General features: G+C 37.4%; 1 protein-coding gene across 1 annotated transcript; it reads left to right on the top strand.

The window, feature by feature from the left end:
* The first annotated feature begins 10,311 nt into the window (after positions 1-10,311).
* Positions 10,312-15,535, top strand: LOC110730697 (DNA-directed RNA polymerases II, IV and V subunit 12). The gene is made up of 4 exons (XM_021910518.1): positions 10,312-10,467; positions 10,840-10,895; positions 11,005-11,097; positions 15,247-15,535. The coding sequence occupies exons 2-4, from the start codon at positions 10,856-10,858 to the stop codon at positions 15,267-15,269; spliced, it is 156 nt and encodes a 51-aa protein (XP_021766210.1). The 5' UTR covers positions 10,312-10,467; positions 10,840-10,855; the 3' UTR covers positions 15,270-15,535.
* Positions 15,536-18,763: the final 3,228 nt, after the last annotated feature.

Genomic DNA, 18,763 nt, shown 5'->3' with positions numbered 1-18,763 from the left:
GAATTCACCTACTATCTCGTTGCGCACTTGTTCCTTAATTGATTCCACCTTGGCATCCAACTCATCCAGTGAGTTAACACTTTCTCGAGATCGACCCGATTTTGTGTACTCTGGACCCATCACCTTTTCCCATCCTATATATCAATGACCCTCCCAAATCTACTACTCGTCCTGGATGGTATGGCTTTCCTAAAGCCAAGGTGAAAGGATCTTTCTCCACACTTGGGACCAATTTTCCCTCTACAAGTTCTTTAGTGTACTCAAGTTGTAGTAAAAGAGAAAAGGATGTCAATAATACAGTTAATGGTTTGTATAGTGATAATTTTGCAAAAGCTTCTTAAAATTCAACAGTTCATAGGTAACTTACAAGTTTATCTGCCATTTTTTTGGTTTCCGGACCCTTGATGACCCATTTTCCGGTTTCCTTATCAAACGTATGGAGAGAACAAAAGAAATCACCGGCACGACTCACCAAAGTAGTGACCGTACGCCTAGAGGGTTCTTTCGATGGCACTAGAAGCAATTTGGGGTATACACCTTTTCGATCCACTCAACCCTCCGTTCACCAAATGTCTTAGCCCTTAAACGATGGGAGTACTCCTTCTGCAATGCATTTTTTGTATTTTGCTCTCGAAGTTCCTACATAAAAATAAATTTTATTATCATTACTTCAAAAGGAGTCAAGCTATTATTCAATTAGCATCAGATTTACCCAAACTTACAATTTCTTTCTTTTGATTTCTTTGAATAACGAAATTTTCCTAGTCATCTTTTGACACGCTCCGTCATTTTTTCCACGGGAGAAGGTCATCCTAAAAAGCTTTCTTCTTCTTATAGATCCATACATTAGTTAAGGTGGTCTTAAAGCCTCTGAATCTTCCCGCTAATAAAGATTCAAACACCCTTCTCTTCTTGGCATCATTAGGAATAGTAAACAGCTTCTGCAAGCACAAATACAAACCGATTATTAGTTTCTATTTACAAACAACTGCAAGGTGAATGTTTCTTAAGTTGTCTAAATGTGCCAACAAAACACTTACCCTTGTATCATCCCAAAAGGTTTGAATCAAACCTGGAGGTACTTGCCGCATTGTAAGTGTAATGGGGATTTTGCGCACACACATGCCAACTTGATTAGCATATTGTCGACGCCATTTACCGGTAGGTTGGCCCTTGTTGTCATACTCCAAGACCATGGGACCGGTAGGCTTCTTAAAACTTGTCGTCGGACCCCTACCCTTTCTCTTAGCTGGTGTCTTTACCCCCCTTCCACCACCTATGTTGTTTTGACTCTGTCCTTGGCCATGAGTTTCAGGAGTCGGGTTCTCACCAACAATCTCACATACTGTATTTTCAATAGGCGGCGCATGTTCAGCTGAAATTTCAAATTCTTCAAGCCTACGCTTAAACTCATCTTGAGCCTGATCCTCTAGCTCACCCAAATCAACCTCCTTGTTCAAATCATAAGGCTCATACTCGTCCTCGTCCTCATAGTCATCATCCTCAATGTCCTCTACACAATGAAGGTCATGATCATCCTCCATGAGATATAAACACCTTTCAAAAGAAACATAAAACGATATTAGTGTATAGTAAAGTATTAGTGCAAATGAATACTCTTATGAAATTTAAAACATCAAACATGTTAAATATAATGAATACGAGTTGTTAGAATGATTAAATGTTAGTTTATACACAAAACAAAGGACTTGGGTTAAGTAGAAGCTCATTTAAGCCATTTTCACCTACTTATGGTCCTATAACCTTGTATTTGCATGATAATGAGTACACTTAGGCAATTTCAAACACAAACATGTTAAATATAATGAATATGAGTAGTTGAATGATTAAATGTTAGTTTATATACAAAACAAAGGATTTGGGTCAAGTACAAGCTCATTTATGTCATTTTTGACTATTTATGCTCCTATATACATGATAACTATACTATATTTGCAATTAAACCATTACTAACATTTAATCATAGTACCTCAATCTAAAATTCCTTCTTGTGGTCTGATCGCATATAACCTGCTTCGTCGCCTATGTCATTTGGTACAATGGGTCTAGGAACAGTGAAAGGTGCAGAATCATCAAACACATCATATTCTTCCTCATCCTCAACATCTCTAATGCCTAAGATTCTTCTTTTGCCAGCTAGCACAATAGACCATTTTGAATCGACTAGGTCAGTTACGTAGAACACTTGCTTAGCTTGAGATGCAAGGATAAATGGTTCAGCACTATCATTCAAGCGGCCAAGCTGCAAGAGTAAAGTCATCATATTTGACGTTACGCTTGATATTATCAACCCACTTACACTTGAAAAGAGCAACCATGAAGTTACAATAATCAAGCTCCCATATTTCTTGAATTCAACAACAGTATGACAACTTTGCATCGACATGTGATTTATCCTTAGCACTTGCAAATTCCCTTGACGATTCCACAAGCATTACACCACTGTTTTGGGTGGAGGAAGATTTCAAATCCCGACCCTCAGTCTAAAAAGTGTACCCATTGATTTCAAATCCCTTAAATGAACGAACACCATCCCTAGGACCGTATGCAAGCCATTATACTGTATCGGTCAAATTAGTATCATCCAATTGACCCATTACTCGATCACGAAACCAATTGACAAACCTCTTATTATGCAACTGCATAAGTGCCCTTTCACCTTTCGATGGAAATTCGTCACGCAAAATAGCCATGTGCTCGTCTAAATATGGGTGAACATCTACAACAAGGTACAACACATAAAGGTGTGCTTGTAAGAACTAATCTTGGTTAGGTGACATTCGTTTTGACCCAATTGTGCCATGACTATCAAGTCTCCCTTCATGTCAAGAAGTAGGATGATCAATAGGTTCAGCAACGGCTATATAGTTGGCCACAAAGTTACCTATCTTCTCACCCACGGTCCCTTGCATTATACTTCCTTCCGGGTGAGCCCAGTTCCTTACTTTATTTTGCAATGTACCCATGTGTCTTTCAAAAGGATAACACCACCTCATGAACACTGAACCGCACAACTTAATCTCACGCACCAAATGAAGAATCAAATGAACCATTATGTCAAAAAATGAGGGTGGGAAATACATCTCAAATTTGCACAAAGTCACAACAACATCCGCTTGCAAATCATCTAATGTACAAGGATCAAGCACTTTGCTGTATATTGTATTGAAAAACAAACAAAGGCTTGTAATCACTTCCCTCACGTGCTTCGGTAAAATACCACGGAGTGCAATCGGTAGGAATACTTGCATCACAATGCGACATTCATGAGATTTCAAACTTGTCAGCTTCAATTCTCCATTCAAGGATACAAATTTTTTTATGTTAGATGAGTACCCTGATTGAACCTTAATGTCGTACAGACTTGCACAAAACATACGTTTCTTTACCCTTGACAATTTATAGCAAGACGAAGGTAAATAAGTCTTTTCATCCTTCCCTTTACCCTCAACTTTCTTCTTTGACGAATCTGTGGCCTTTCCCTTGCTCTTCTCCTTCCCTTTTTTCGAAACATTTTCATCTTCTTTTCTTGGTTCCTTTCCCTTTCTAACCTTTTCTCGAGCCCACAATTCTGGACGAATCCCCATCTCTTAAAAATCTAACCGTGCACCCTTTCCGTCCTTTGTTTAGCCTTGAATATTCATCAGCGTTCCCAAAAGAGCATCACACACATTCTTCTCTATATGCATCACATCAATACATTGCCTAGCGTCATGTTCTTTCCAGTACGGAAGCTTCTAAAAGATTGATTCTTTCTTAAACAGAGCAGCTAAGACCACATTTTTTTTCCTGATTTTCCAAACACCGTTCGTATACCCTTAACCCGAGCATAAATCTCAGCACCAGCCAATGGTTTAGGCGTAGTCTCCTCTTCCACTGACCCATCGAAAGCCTTTTTCTGGCTACGGTACGGGTGATCACGCCTAAGGAACCTTCGAGTCCACAAGTAGACATCTTTGCAAGAATTCTTAAGGTATATGCTTAATGTGTCATCAATACAAATGGGGCATGCTTTTTTTTCCTTTGACCTTGTACCCACACAAGTTGCCATATGTGGGGAAATCATTCATGGTCCACATAAGGGCTGCACGCAATGTGAACATCTCGTTCTTATGAGCATCAAAAACGGAAACCCCTTCGTCCCACATCTTTCTCAAGTCGTCAATAAGTGGCGCAAGGTAAACATCTATGTCGTTTCCAAGTTTCCTAGGCCCCGTTATTATTAATGAAAGCATTACATACTTACGTTTCATGCACAACCAAGGAGGCAAATTATAGATCACTAAAAGTACCGACCATATGTTGTGTTGGGTACTAAGAGTGCCAAATGAATTCATCCCGTCCGTGCACAACCCAAGCCTTAAATTTTTTACTTCATCACCAAATTTTCCAAACTTCAAATCAATGTTCTTCCACTGCGGGGAGTCAGCTAGATGCTTCAACATTCTCTTTTTCTTTCTTCCCTCTGCATGTCACCCTCAAGTTTTTAGCGTCTTTTGGTATTGAGAATAGACGCTTAAACCTTGGAATGATGGGAAGATACCACAACACCTTAGCAAGAGGTCCCTCCGTATCAGGATTACAACTCATACGCTTGTAGCGTGATAGCTTGCATCATGGACACTCCTACAATTGTTCATACTCGTTTCGATAAAGAATACAATCATTAGGACATGCATGTATCTTCTTATACTCCAAACCAAAGGGACACATGAGCTTCTTTGCATAATAGTAAGACTTAGAAATTTAATTCCCATCAGGCAACATATCACTTAATGCGGTCAGCAAAGAAGTAAAACTAATGTCAATCCACCCATGTTTTGACTTAATGTTGAAAAGTGTTAGCACGACTAATAGTTTGGAGTATTTTTTGCACCCGGGATACAGAGGATTTTTGGAAGCCTCCGATAATAACTCAAACACGCCACCTTCAACACCATGCAACATCTCATCCACGTCTTCATCCTCGACCTCATCCGCCTTATCATCATCGGCTCCATCCTCACCATTATCAATAATATAGTCATCATTCTCGTATTCCTCGTCCACATGAATCTCATTGCTTCTATCACACACATCATTCCGATCAAGATCCCCACTGTACTCTCCACCTTCACCGTGCCAAATCCACACATGGTATTTATGCCTAAACCCACGACATAATACATGATCTCTAATGATTTCAACATTGTTGACCACATTCAGATTATTACAATCAACACAAGGACAATCAAGGCCTTTGTCACCCAGTTTGCATTGATAAGATAAAGCCCTCTCGCAAAACTTTTGAACCCCATTCCAAAATTCCAATGTATCGCGTCTACCATACATCAAACCACGATCCTTCTCCATTTAGTAAATTGTCTCTAAACATATATAGCAACATATTATGAATAATGTGTAATTGCTACATATTTTATGTAAATCAAATTCAAGTACACATCGTGAATATACCATTCATATAGTGAAAAAATGCATGTTTCTAAAGGGTCCTTATCACTCCAACCTAACCCATCCTTGAATATCTACTCTCACTAGTGAATGTATGTCAACTTTCTAATTTAAATGAAAATCTGGTAACATTTCCCCCTAGTTCTCCAAGTACACGATGTAGATAATTACTTACCCACATATGTACCTAGAGAATATAGCGAGGAAATGGTAAACCAAGATGTTCCTTAAAATCGAATAGAAGACATACATTCACCACCTAAGTGAAAGTAAAAATTCAAGAACAGTCCCAACCGGGGACTATTCAAGACTTTCTCTTAATGAGAAAGCCTTGAACTGGTATCTAGGCATATGATGATGCAAGAATTATATATATTGTTGTATTTATTTGGAATTAAACAATACACAAGTTGTAATATCATGAAAAAACTTTTATTAAATGGATAAATAGAAAGAAATATAGCTTAATAAGGTTTATAATTCATACCAATATAGCAAATACAATGGATGTACACTTATGAACTTCCAACTTGAGCTAAATATGTAGTCCTCAAGCTAAACTCGTGTTTCACATATGAATCTATAAAAAAAAATAGCAACGTTACTAATTCTCTAATTTATTCATAATTTTCTAATTTATTCACAATTCTCTAATGTATTCACAATTCTCTAATTTATTCACAATTCTCTAATTTATTCACAACTAAGTAGCAAGATCACTAATTCTCTAATTTATTCACAATTCTCTAATTTATTCACAATAATCTAAATTATTCACAATTCTCTAATTTATTCACAACTAAGTAGCAAAGTCACTAATTCTCTAATTTATTCACAATTCTCTAAATTATTCACAATTCTCTAATGTATTCACAATTCTCTAATTTATTCACAACTAAGTAGCAAGGTCACTAATTCTCTAATATATTCACAATTACCCAATAACCTAAAAATTACACATTAAATCATATTGAAATTCAACTAATTAAGTAACAATTTTACTAATCTCTAATGTATTCAAAATTACTCATTAAATCAACCTAAAATTACTCATTAAAACATACAAAATTTCAACTAAGGAACAAGGTTACTATCTAATTATCTATAATTCATTCAAAATTTCCCAATAAACAACCAAAAATTCAGAAAAATTAGGGTAAAATTATATTCAAACCTTAACTTTAATTTTCTTAACAATTGGTTAAAATGCAATTGAAAATAATATAAGTACATATTTCAAATTGTTCAAATTTTAATAAAAAAATTAAAACTTACCCTAGTTGGAGGTGGAAGGGGGAGGAGAGATTGAGGGCAGAGGACGACCCTCGGTGGTGGAGGAACCAGGGGCGGTGGCGCGGCGGCTTGAAGCTGGACGACAAAACCTCAGGGCTGGGAGAACCTCAGGGCACGGCTTGGAGAACCTCAGGGCACGGCAGAACCTCGAGCTTGGAGGAACCCTTCAGGTGGCGAAGTGGTGGAGTGGCCTGCGGCGACCCTTCAGGTGTCGGAGTGGTGGAGTTGTCCGAAAATGAAAGAGAAAGAAAGGGGAAAGAGAAGGACAGGGGAAAGAGAAGGCGACACCGGTGGAGGGTTTTCGAACCTCTGGCAATGCACGTGGCCAGCGTTAAAGGTGGCGACTGTGGTGGAAGGAAAAGGGGAATGCAACAGTGGAGGGTTTCGCGTTCTCGAAAGAGGAGGGAAGGCTGAGAAATGAAAAGGAAAGAGAAGGAAGAAAGGAAGGGGAGAGATAAGGCGAGTTTTTTTTTTTTTTTTTTTTTTTTAAATTGCCACCGGTTTGAACCGATGGCCTTTATCACATATGGCACCGGTTTTGGTTGAACCGGTGCCAATTACCTTTACCCAAACCCCGCCCATTTTTATTCCCACCGGTCTAGGTTGAACCGGTGGCAAATTAGGGATGCCTAATTCAATTTTTGTACTAGTGAATTTTGGGGGCATAATTTAGAAATCCTCCATATATATATAAAAAAAAAAGAAATACTTTTAAAATGACTCAATTTTGGTTTAACAACGACGATTTCAGTTTTAAAAACCTTTAGTAAAATTTATCAATTTCACATCTACAAGTCTACAATAGTAGCAATTTGGGGCAATGTCCGAGCTACTCACTAGTTTCTAATAGGCCTGTACAAAACTAGCAAGAATTTGAAAATCCGATAATTTAATTTGCAATCGATCCAAATTTTTGGATATTTGATCTGAGTTTTCATTTTGGATTGGATATCGATCCGAAAAAGTGGATATCGAATGTGGATTTCGATACTGATTTTCAAAATTTCAAATATCCGATATTCGAAATATAAAGGCTGAAATAGTGCAATGTATATAATTTTTTTAAATTGTTCATATATTATTAACTTCATAATAATATTCTTAATATATTTGATGATTATTTTTATTGCAAAAAGATTACTGTTTTGTTAAAATTTATTATACAACTTAACGATAAAAAAGCGGTAAAAATTAGTGAAATGTAGAAAGTAATCATAATCAATTTTACTTAATATTGGATAATGAATATCTGAAGCATCCAATCCAAAAATTTTGGATATCTGATATTCGAACATCTAATATTTTCAGATTGGATTTGGATATCAGTTTCTAATACCCTAGTATTCGAACATCCAATCCAAAATCACATTTTGGATCGGATATCCAATTTGTGAATAGGTCTAGTTTCTAATTTCAAACTCGTTAAGGACCTATAATTGGACGATCGTCTTAAAGAGTTAAGACTCCACCCAATTTATTTACACAAGTATTAAATGCAGTACAAAATATCCTAAATGCAGAAATTTATTATTAATATGGAAATAATAAAAGACTAAAATACCCTTATTCAATTTTTAGAACCCAATATCCCTTTTCAACTTGAACGTAGAATTCAACTTAAAAAAATCTCCATTTCTAATCCCATGATCCCATAAATTTCTGCTAATCCCAAAAATTTACATTTATCTTCCCTCCCATCTAAGGTAATTTATGCTCTCACAAAAAAAAAAAAAAAAAAAAAAAAAATCTAAGGTAATTTATATGTATAATTTCGTTCTTATTTTTTTTATATAATATTTTTTTATATATAATATTTCGTTCTTTTTTTAGGGGTTTACTATTGACCCGCGGAAATCTGATCCGGGGGGTCCTGTTAACCCCCGGTAATCTCATCCGAGGGGTACTATAGACCCCCGAAAATCTCATCCGGGCGGTACAGTTGAACCCCGAAAATCTCATCCGGGGGGTAATGTTGACCCTCGGAATTCTTTATCGGGGGGTCATGTTGACCCCCGGAAACACATCTCGACACCCTGTTACGCCCCAAAATAAACGTTCCGTACAATATGAAAATTTTATTTTGTTTGATTGTTCATCTATAAATTAGATTTTGCGAGGAAAAAAAATTACAGCACATACCTCAAAAAAATCGTCGTAGTGCACTTCATTAATGTCCATGAATTTATACAGTATTGAATATTAAATAGGATGAAAGGTTGAATACGTTAGAACATTGTTATAAATTAAACGGTAGGGATGATTATATAGTTAAGAGAGTAAAGGATAAAATTAAAACAAGGGCAAAATTGGAATATAATGTTTTTTTAAAAATTAATTTATGGAAAATTTTTCAGAAAAAAAACCTATTATAACCCTCTTTTTGTCAGAAAAAACCTTTTAAAATTTTTTTGGCCAAAAGAAACCTGTTTCTAATTTTTTTTTGTTGAAGACAACCAAAACCTCTAATTATCCTAATTAGCCCCTTATTACCCTTAATTAACTACTAAATCTTATTTAATTATTTAGAAATAAAAAATAAATTGATAAATTAAAAAAAAAACTTAAACCACCCCTAACCCCATCAACACCTTCCACCATCTCCCTTCCTCCTCCCCTGGTAGCAGCCACCCCCACCCTCACCCCTGCCGGCGAACAAAATCCCTACCCCCGCGCCGGCAAACCCCCGCCCTGCGCCCCACTGCGTTTCCCTTTTCTTTCCTTGAACCACCACCCAACTCCGACACCAACCAAGCCTCCTCTCCTAAGGTTGGCCTACCCAGCCAACCCCCTCCACTACGCCGACAAGAGACCCAGTCCTCTCTCTTTCACCCACCACGACGACTAGAGACCCAACCCCCTCCCTTTCACCCGCCGCGACCACCCACCCTTACTAAACCCAAACCCGAAAATTCCACCCCTCATTTCCACAACCATAAACAATCCCCTCCTTTTTCCACACCCATAAACGACCTCCCTTTGTCGTTCCAGGGGTGTGGGAAATGGATTGGTGGCCGTTTTGTTGTAGTGGTAGAGAGGGGGGTGGGAGTTTTTGGGGTTAGGGTTTAGTGATGGGTGGGTGGTCGCTGTGGTGGTTCAAAGGAATAGGAGGGGTAGGGGGATGGACTTTGCCGGCGCGGGGGGAGGGGGAGGGGTGGGGGTTTTTGGTGGCCGACGGGGTGGGGGCGGTTGCTACCAAGGGGTGGCAGCAGGTGATGGGGTTTGGCGGTGGTGTATGCTTTTTTTTTTTTTTAATTTATCAATTTATTTATGATTTTTAATTAATTAAATAAGATTTAATTATAATTAGGGGTAATCAGGGGCTAATTAGGTTAATTAGAGATTTTGGTTGTCTTTAACAAAATTTTTTTTGAAACACGTTTCTTTTGGCCAAAATTTTTTTAAAAGGTTTTTTTTACAAAAAGAGTGGTATAATAGGTTTTTTCTGAAATTTTTTCCTTCATTTATGTAAAATTGTCCCTGCATTTAGTATCCCTTTATTTATTGGACGGATTTGACCCTACGAATAACCCTACGAATAACCCTACGAATATAACAGGGGCGGGTCAGGGCTTTTAATAGGGATTCTATTTCTACCCATTGAATTGTTCTAATTGTCGAAACCTCTCAGAAGCCTCAGTTCTCCATTGAACCGCACTTGACGTTCTCCGTTGAAATACTTGTATCCCCATTGAAGCAGCTGAGGTAAGTTGTTTTGAAAATCTCAACTATTGGTTCTAAATTTCTAAGATTATGAAAACTAAATTATGAGCCTAATATGATATATTAATAAAATATCCCTAAAATTATGTGATTTTTCGAGCCTTATTTGATAATTGAGTCAAATTTGGTTGCTAATGTATTGCACAACCCTTTAATGTTAGAATTCAACTATGAAATTATACGTCTTATTTCTTGGCCAAAACCCTTAAATTTTTTGCAAAACCCTAGCAGTAATTGATGGATTATCTTGTTTAAACACAAATTTATCAAAAGTCATCGAGTACATTATAAAATTGAATTGCCAATTTTATTATATTTTTTTGAAAACCCTAATTTGCTTTATCTGATTTTTAGGGTTTTTTAGTTTGCAATGGATCCTCAACCTGAACCAGTAAGCTACATCTGTGGAGGTAATTTGAATTTCCTACAATTATGTTTTGCATGTCAGTTATTAAATCCATATTTTGGCAGAACAATTGAAGGATTATTTGAAAATTAATATTCTTTGTGATTGTGTAGATTGTGGGCAAGAGAACACTCTGAAGCCGGGAGATGTCATTCAGTGTAGAGAATGTGGTTATCGCATTCTATACAAGAAAAGAACTCGTCGAAGTAAGTTTGATTCTATACATATTTCAGTTTTTTCTTTTCATTTGTGTTTATGTATGTTCTTTTTGGGTGCAATTTTATGCTGTTAATTTATTGGAGTTAAAGAATATCATCATTAGTTTCGTAGTAAACTGTAGGGTAGTCTTTTGGTTTTCACTTGTATGCCTTGAGTTGGATTTTGTAGGACTTTCTTTGACTAGTTTAGTACGTTGGTATAAGCAGAGAATGCCAATTTGATGGTTAGTGTATTTTGATTCAGTTATGTAGTAGATTGGGGTTGATATCATTCTTAGGAATTTCTTTCTAATGGTGAAAAGTTTGAAAACTATATGGTTTTTGCTGAATGTGGTTTTACTCATAGTTTATTAATAGTGAACTGTAAGGTTTTTTCGAATGCTAGTGGATGTTTGTGCTTTTGATTATTTGTGTGCTTGTTTGTGGTAATTATTGGGGTATGTGGTTATTTGGGAGTTTTAATGAGCATGTGAATTCCTTAACATGAATTGTTGGGAGGTTTTGTGTACATGAAATCCTTTAATGGGGAAAATTCAACTTAATAAGGCTTTGTATATCAGCCTTCTAAAATAGTGGAGTAGCAGTTTTAGGTAAAATTGCTATATGAAGTAGCGGTTTAGGGTAATTCCCCTGTTTTTGAAGGCTGATATACAAACCGGGGTTCCCTCTCCTTTAATGCATGATAAATATATTCTTTATGTGGACTATCATTATTTTTTTTTGTATATACAACATCGTGTTTTACTAGGAATTCTGATTGCTCCTCCTCTGTTCTACATTTTGTATAAGCAGCTATAAAATAGCATGTCAATCATTCTTAAATCTCACCACTTACACACTAGCTGTAGTCCTCTAGATATTGACACCTTTGTTTTGTGTTGCGGAGATCTACACTTAGAGATGCAACTGCCCTCACCCTTTTAATGTGAGCTTCGAAGCTTAATCTATCTAGGCAGAAATCATCAAAACCATCATGTACTTTTCTATCTGGTTCCATGAATTGTGATTTATTATAATTTATTTTTTGTTTAGTATAAATTTTTTGATGAAACTTCCTACTCTAAACCTTTTGTTAGGCTAAAGAATGGGGGCCTAATCATTTGAGCCCTTTGCTCAGTATTTTGGTATTAAAATTTAGGAAAAATACTCTTTAATAATCTCAACTTTGTCTAATTTATTTTAAATAATCTCAACTTTCGATTATTTTACAATGATCCCAACTTTAAGCTGCGTTTACTTTCTTCGGTCCCAAAAACCGGTAACTTGATGAAGGGGTTAAATTTTTTTTAAAAAAAATTATTTGACACGTGTCACATGTTAATTGCTTCAAAAAATTAAAATAAAAAATTTAATTTTTAATAAATTAAGAAAAAAGAAAAAAAAAACTAAAACCTAAGCCATCCGCAACCACCACCGTCGCAGCCAACTCGCCCCATCCCTAGCTCAAACCAACCCCCTCCCCCAGCCCTCACCACCGATTTGCGACCAGCTCTCCTTCCCCTAACCCCTAAATACCTTCCCCACCACCGATTTCCACTGAATGGAGGGGAAATAGGTTAAGGGAAGCCGATTTTTAGGGTGGGGGTAGGAAGGGGCGATCTATTTAAGGCAATGTTACATGGAACGCGGGACGTTCCGGAACTTGGTACGGGTGCGAGAACGTGGAACGTAGCCTTTAGAGTTCCCGGAACGTATGGTCATTTGTTTTATAAGTGCTTTATAATTTATAATTTTATTATTGATACTCCACTATTTACCATAAATTAATTATATATACATTTTTTAAGAAAAAAAAAAAGATAAAGCTGGAAATTGCATTAATGTATTGCTCAATTCCCATGGCTATACGACTGTAGGCCCTGTAGCACAGTACAAAAAAAATACTGTGTACTTGTGTAGACAATTAAAAAAGAAAAAAAAATAAGAAGAGAAGGGGACATTAGGACATAGGGGTCCACAATCTTTATTAGACTTGTTTTCTTATCAGTTATTAGTCTTATCACTCTTCCATTCCACGATTCTTTATCTCCTTCCTCCATTGATGAAACCTTGAAAGTCTTTTAAACTTCCAATTATACCCGAAATTATAAACAAATGACAACCCAATTGTCACTCTTAGACTACAACTTAGATCGTACTACAACTGGGTTCTCCGTCGTCGACGAACTAGATCGCGAACCACCGCGAACTGGAACGCGTCAGTACCGCGTTTGGGTACGGACGTTCCGGTACGGGGAACACGCTATCGTCCCGCATTCCGGGTAACACTGATTTAAGGAGTCTGGGAAGGGAGGGCGACGATTAGGGCAATGGTGTGTGGAGGGGAATGGTTGCGAGGGCGGTGCTGTGAAAATTGGTGGCGGTTTCTGGGGGTGGGGGCCGATTTCCGGCCTGGAAGTAAGGGAAAGGGGTCGAAATCAGCAAGAATTGGGGAGGGGGTGGTTTAGTGTGGGCAAATTTTAGGGACGGGGCTTTGGTTATGGGTGGTTTCGGGGTTATGGGTTTTGGCTATAGCTGTTTTACGGGGTAGGGTGTGGGAGGAAGGCCGGTTTTGCGGGGGTGGGGCGGTTTCAGGGGAGGTTGTGGAGGCTGAGGCATGGGCATTGTGGTTCGGTTGGGCTGGGGAAGGGAATGGCCACTGCCAGTGGTTGTGGGCTGGTGGTGGCTGGTTTTTTTTTTTCTTTTTTTTTACTGATTTATTTTTAAAAAATATTTTGGACCATTTACAACTTGACACGTGGCAAATTACCTACAATAATAGGTGGTTGACTTTTGTTGACTGGTTTGGGATTGATAGAAGAAAATAGAGGTTAAAGTTGGGATTAGTACAGAATAATCAAAAGTTGGGATTATTCAAAGTAAATTGAGTAAAGTTGGGATTATTAAATTGTGTTTTTCCTAAAATTTATGGACTGTTTTTTTGCATATGTTTTATTTTCTAGTGGATTGCATCTTTCAGTAATGGAATTTATTTGATGCAGTGTGTAATAGGCTCTAGTTGTTTGCAATTCAAGAGAGTTTTTTTTTATCTATGCAATATCTATACTTTAGGTCCATCTAAAATAGGATTTAGTACTTTTGATTTGTTTGTTTTTCCTAGTTGTAACAGTCTCTGGTTGCTTGCATTTCAAGAGATTTTAATATTTTATTAAGGCAATATTTTTATTTGCTTTGATACCATCTACCCCTATTCATCCCTTCCCTTTCCTCGCTCTCTTACTTTCTCGTTTCTGCTCAAACTTAAAAATCTTTCTACAGTTATCTTCTCCTAAAATCATAAAACTTTCTCAAAAAAACAGAAAAGTAGTTCATTCGTAAATTCAGGCTGTTTCTTGGGCGATTCAGATGTGTATTGACCGAAAATGTGGTGGATTTTTACACCTCAGTTTAGTGGCTTTCAATTTCTGTTACATGTTGGGTGAATCATGCCGATGTGGCAGAGTTTTTATTGCACGGGAGGAAGTATATGTATTACATACTGTGCTCCCAAAACTTTGACTCCTTTTTTAGTTATTCTAATTTCAGCAAAACTTTTTACCACCTTACCTCTTTTGCCTTACCTTTCCATTCACTCTCACTTGATTTATCCATCTATTTTTCACATTCACCCATTTTTTACTCATCTCTTTACTCTTTTTTTTACGTCAGCTTATATACTCAGAACTTTCCTTGTATCAAAAGCCCATATTTAGTGAACTGAATTCTCAGGAAGAAGGGAGTAATATATATATATATATATATATATATATATATATATATATATATATATATATATATATATATATATATATATATATAGGCTAAAGCATAGATTTTAGGTGATACAAAATAGTAATGAACAATCACTACTTTGAGCCTTTTGCGGCCTTACATCGTGTCTTACTTGAACAGAAAGATATGAAAACAATGTGTTTTGTAATTGAGACTCTCAAGGTTTGTGTGAAGATTGTATTATGTAGCCATATAGGCATTGCAATATTGTATCCTGCATGATATGTAATTGTGATTGTCACAAGGGTTGTGAGCATTGTGGTTTTCAGGCATTGAAATATTGTACCCTGCATGATATGTTAAAATGATTTGTTGTGTTGAGTCCATTATTGTTTCTACACTTTATTTTGTCTGTTTTCATTGCAGTTGTACAATATGAAGCACGCTGAACACGGCTGAAGGGCTGCAAGGTTCAAAACAGAAGTGGAGATATATCATGGATTATGGAATGCGTTGTATGTAATGACCAATTATGCTCAAGCTTTGCATAAAGAAACTATGATTGTAGGAGTTGTAAGATATGCGCGAACCTTTATTGGTGTCTGGCTGGTCTTAAGTCAGCAAAATTTGAATTTCACTAGAAATGTGGTATGCTTGCTTGGGCAAGTTACGTTTTGATGAAATTTGTGTCTTAGTGAATTTTATTTTAGCTTGGTGTTATAGCTGACGTACTTTTTCCATTCCAAATTAGATAACTTTTTTAGGAAAGTTAAATAGATGACATTCTTATTTAGGTGATATTATTTGTTGTGAAATGTCAATTTTACCCTCTTTGCTTTTATATCTCCTCCCTCAGACTAGAACCTAAACTCACACACACTCTCCTCTCTCACAGCCACTAGCCCTTCACCGTGGCACCAAACTATTATTTGTGTCCTTTACAACTAGTTATCTATGCTAGACCTGGCAATCCTGACCCGACCTGATTGACCCGACCCGAATGACCTGACCCGTAACCCGAAAGTTGACCCGAAATCATTGACCCGAACCCAAACTAACTCGACCCGAAATAGAGTTGACCCGAACATGACCCGATGACCCGAAGTGACCCGATCCAAATGATCTGACCCGAAACTCGAACTTGACCAGACCCGACCCGAAACCCGAAGTGACCCTACCTAATTTTAACCCAAATTGATTGACATGAATCGACCCGATTCGAATTGACCCGAATCCTAAGTGAATAGGGTGAAATAGTGAATTACTTAGTTTAGGGCTTCTTTATTTCCTATGTAATAGGTACTCATGATTTTTTTTTAACGATTTTACTTTATTAAAACTATTTTATTAAAGTGAATTTATTTTGGTGACCCGACACAAACTTGACCCGAATAGACCCGACTCGAATTGACTTGATCTGAATTTGACCCGACCTGAAATTGACTCGAAAATTGATCATAAAATTTGACCTGACCAGAACAGACCCGTCCCGAATTGACACGACCCAAACTTGACCCGACCCGAAGTTGACCCGAATTGCTGACCCGATTTTGACCCGAAATTCGAATCGACCCGACTCGAATTCGACCCGAACATTTGTTGATCTGAACATGACCCGACTCGAATCTGACCTAAATGACCTCAGGTCTAATCTATACTCTATACTATGTAGGAAAGTGCACTACCACTATCGGGCGTTCTTTTCGCTCTTAAGAGAAAATGGTGATACTCAGGACATAAGACGTCTCTTGCTCCATGTTCCCAAATCTAATGATACTTCTCTTATTTCTCCTTCTCTTATTACTCAGAATTTTGGATCATTATTTTTTTAACCAAAAACAAGAAACTAGAAACAAGAAGCTATTAAAATTATCACGATTTTAAAAATGATGACTAATATTTGCCTTATTAATTGACATATAGCACATGATTTTAATAAATAAAAATCAGAAATTGCAACAATAACATATGAGTCCAATTTGCAAATTTACGAAATTTTTGGTCGTGACTTTGTAATGCACATCTAATTTAGTGGGTTTGAGGTGAATCTGTGAGGTTAAGGGTAATTCAATGTTTCTCTTACTGATCAACATATCAAGTATTTCAAAGGGGTATTTGTGTCATTTTGAATATGTAAGTGGGGTTAATATTGTAAATTGCTCTTCTTTTGGCATTCATCAGTTTGTTCTTCTTTCTCCATCCTCTCACCTCCATCAATGGAATTCTAAGACTTAAATGGAGAAATTCAATGGAAAAATCTGTTGCTTCAATGGAGAGATCAAATCTCACTATTATCTTTAGTCAAGAGGAGCAAAATTCCTACCCTTTGTTGTTTTTTTTTTTTCCAAATCTACCCTTTGGGGTTAACCATGACACTGTTTACCCATTTTTATTATTGTTTTTCTTTTAATTCGACGGCGAAGGCACCGAAAAGATGAAGGAGGATGAAGAAGATGGAGGATGACGAAGAACATGGTGGTGTACACGAGCAGAATGATGATGACGAAGATGATGGTTCGTAGTCTTAATGGAGAACGAAGGCGAAGGAGATGAAGAATGAGGAAAATAAAGTACAACAAATAAAATGTTGACACAGTTGCTCATATATTACGACCGTGCCATTTTGAGATACAACTTTGTTAATCAATAAGAGAAACATGTGATTTTAATGTTTTTTATGATTGGAATTTGTGAATCTACGGATTAATTTTGTGGGTTAAGGGTCTGAACTGAACTGAGCTGAACTGAACTGAACTGAAATGAATATTTTATAAGAGAAGGAAATTAGGAGCGGAGCTAAACTGAACTGAACTGAACTGAATTTCAACGTAAGAGAACAGACCCTTAAGGTGAACACAAAGGTCTTGATAAAGGTGGGGGTAGTGGAAGTGGTGAGTGGTGATAATGGTGGCTGTCAAAAATACTAATTTAGTAAAAAAATATAAAAAAATCTAGGATTAAGCCTATTCAATGTCAAAAGAAACATATTTGGAAGCAAAGTATCCTAAGAAAAATGAGAGACTATAACTAATCTAAGCTAGACCCTCGATAATTTTAGAGCATGCATAGGAAAGCCATAATATAAGTCGGTGAACATGCATTGATTGACATATGTTTAGGGTAAAAATAACCCCAAAAACGTGGTCCAATCCCGTAGTGACATTTGGCCCAATCAAAGGGCAACAAGTGTCCCTATGGGAGATGACGCATGTCAGATGCCCTAAAGAGCACTTGAAATCAGCAAGAGAAAGGGCCCTTATTACATCAGAGCCCAAATCCCGAGGAAAGTCATTGAAAGCCGCAAAGCGGCGCCCCCATGCGACACGTGACACTCTCTGATTGCGCAGCCAATCATGTCACGGAATTTTAGGGTACAAACCCTAAAGGGGCACACACTCCCACCCCTATAAATACCCCAATCATTTATGATGGGAGGGTTGGATGGTGACATAACCTTAAAAAAGAGCATTAAAGAGCTCCAACTTCTCTCTACTTTCTCTCTCTAAACTTTCCGTTTCCCGATCTCTAACTTGATCGTCGGAGGCGAATATTCCGGTAAAGGAATATTCGTTCATTTTGCAGGTGTCCTTGTCTCATTGCCTGAAGAGCGCGACCAGAATCCGAGGAGATTAGAAAAAACCCCGAAACATTTAAGCGCCGTCTGTGGGGATACTCGTCCGTTATGGCAATAGATGGTTAGACACCTAATACCGGCCCTCGTCCAGGCGAGGACGGACATGTAGAGGATATAGTCACTACAATACACTCCAGCGTTCCGCTGACCGCCTCATTTCATGAGGCCGAGCAACCTCCAGTTACTGCAGCCACTCTGCTGGCCGAACTCAACAAACTTCGCAAGGAGTTTGAGAGCAATCGCGCTTCTGCCTCTAAGCAGCTGCTCAGGAAAGAGGGAGAGGGTGCTTTAAAGAAGACGCATAACAAA

This window comes from Chenopodium quinoa, unplaced genomic scaffold (assembly GCF_001683475.1).
Source record: "Chenopodium quinoa cultivar QQ74 unplaced genomic scaffold, ASM168347v1, whole genome shotgun sequence".
Classification (NCBI taxonomy): Eukaryota; Viridiplantae; Streptophyta; class Magnoliopsida; order Caryophyllales; family Amaranthaceae; genus Chenopodium; species Chenopodium quinoa.
Note: the sequence above shows the minus strand (reverse complement) of the source record. Positions and strands in the feature narration are given on the sequence as shown.

Coding starts and splice junctions, on each gene's coding strand:
- LOC110730697 (XM_021910518.1), top strand. CDS start 10,856: ATGGATCCTCAACCTGAACCAGTAAGCTACATCTGTGGAG. Junction 10,896..11,004: donor AGTAAGCTACATCTGTGGAG/GTAATTTGAATT, acceptor GTGATTGTGTAG/ATTGTGGGCAAGAGAACACT. Junction 11,098..15,246: donor CAAGAAAAGAACTCGTCGAA/GTAAGTTTGATT, acceptor TTTTCATTGCAG/TTGTACAATATGAAGCACGC.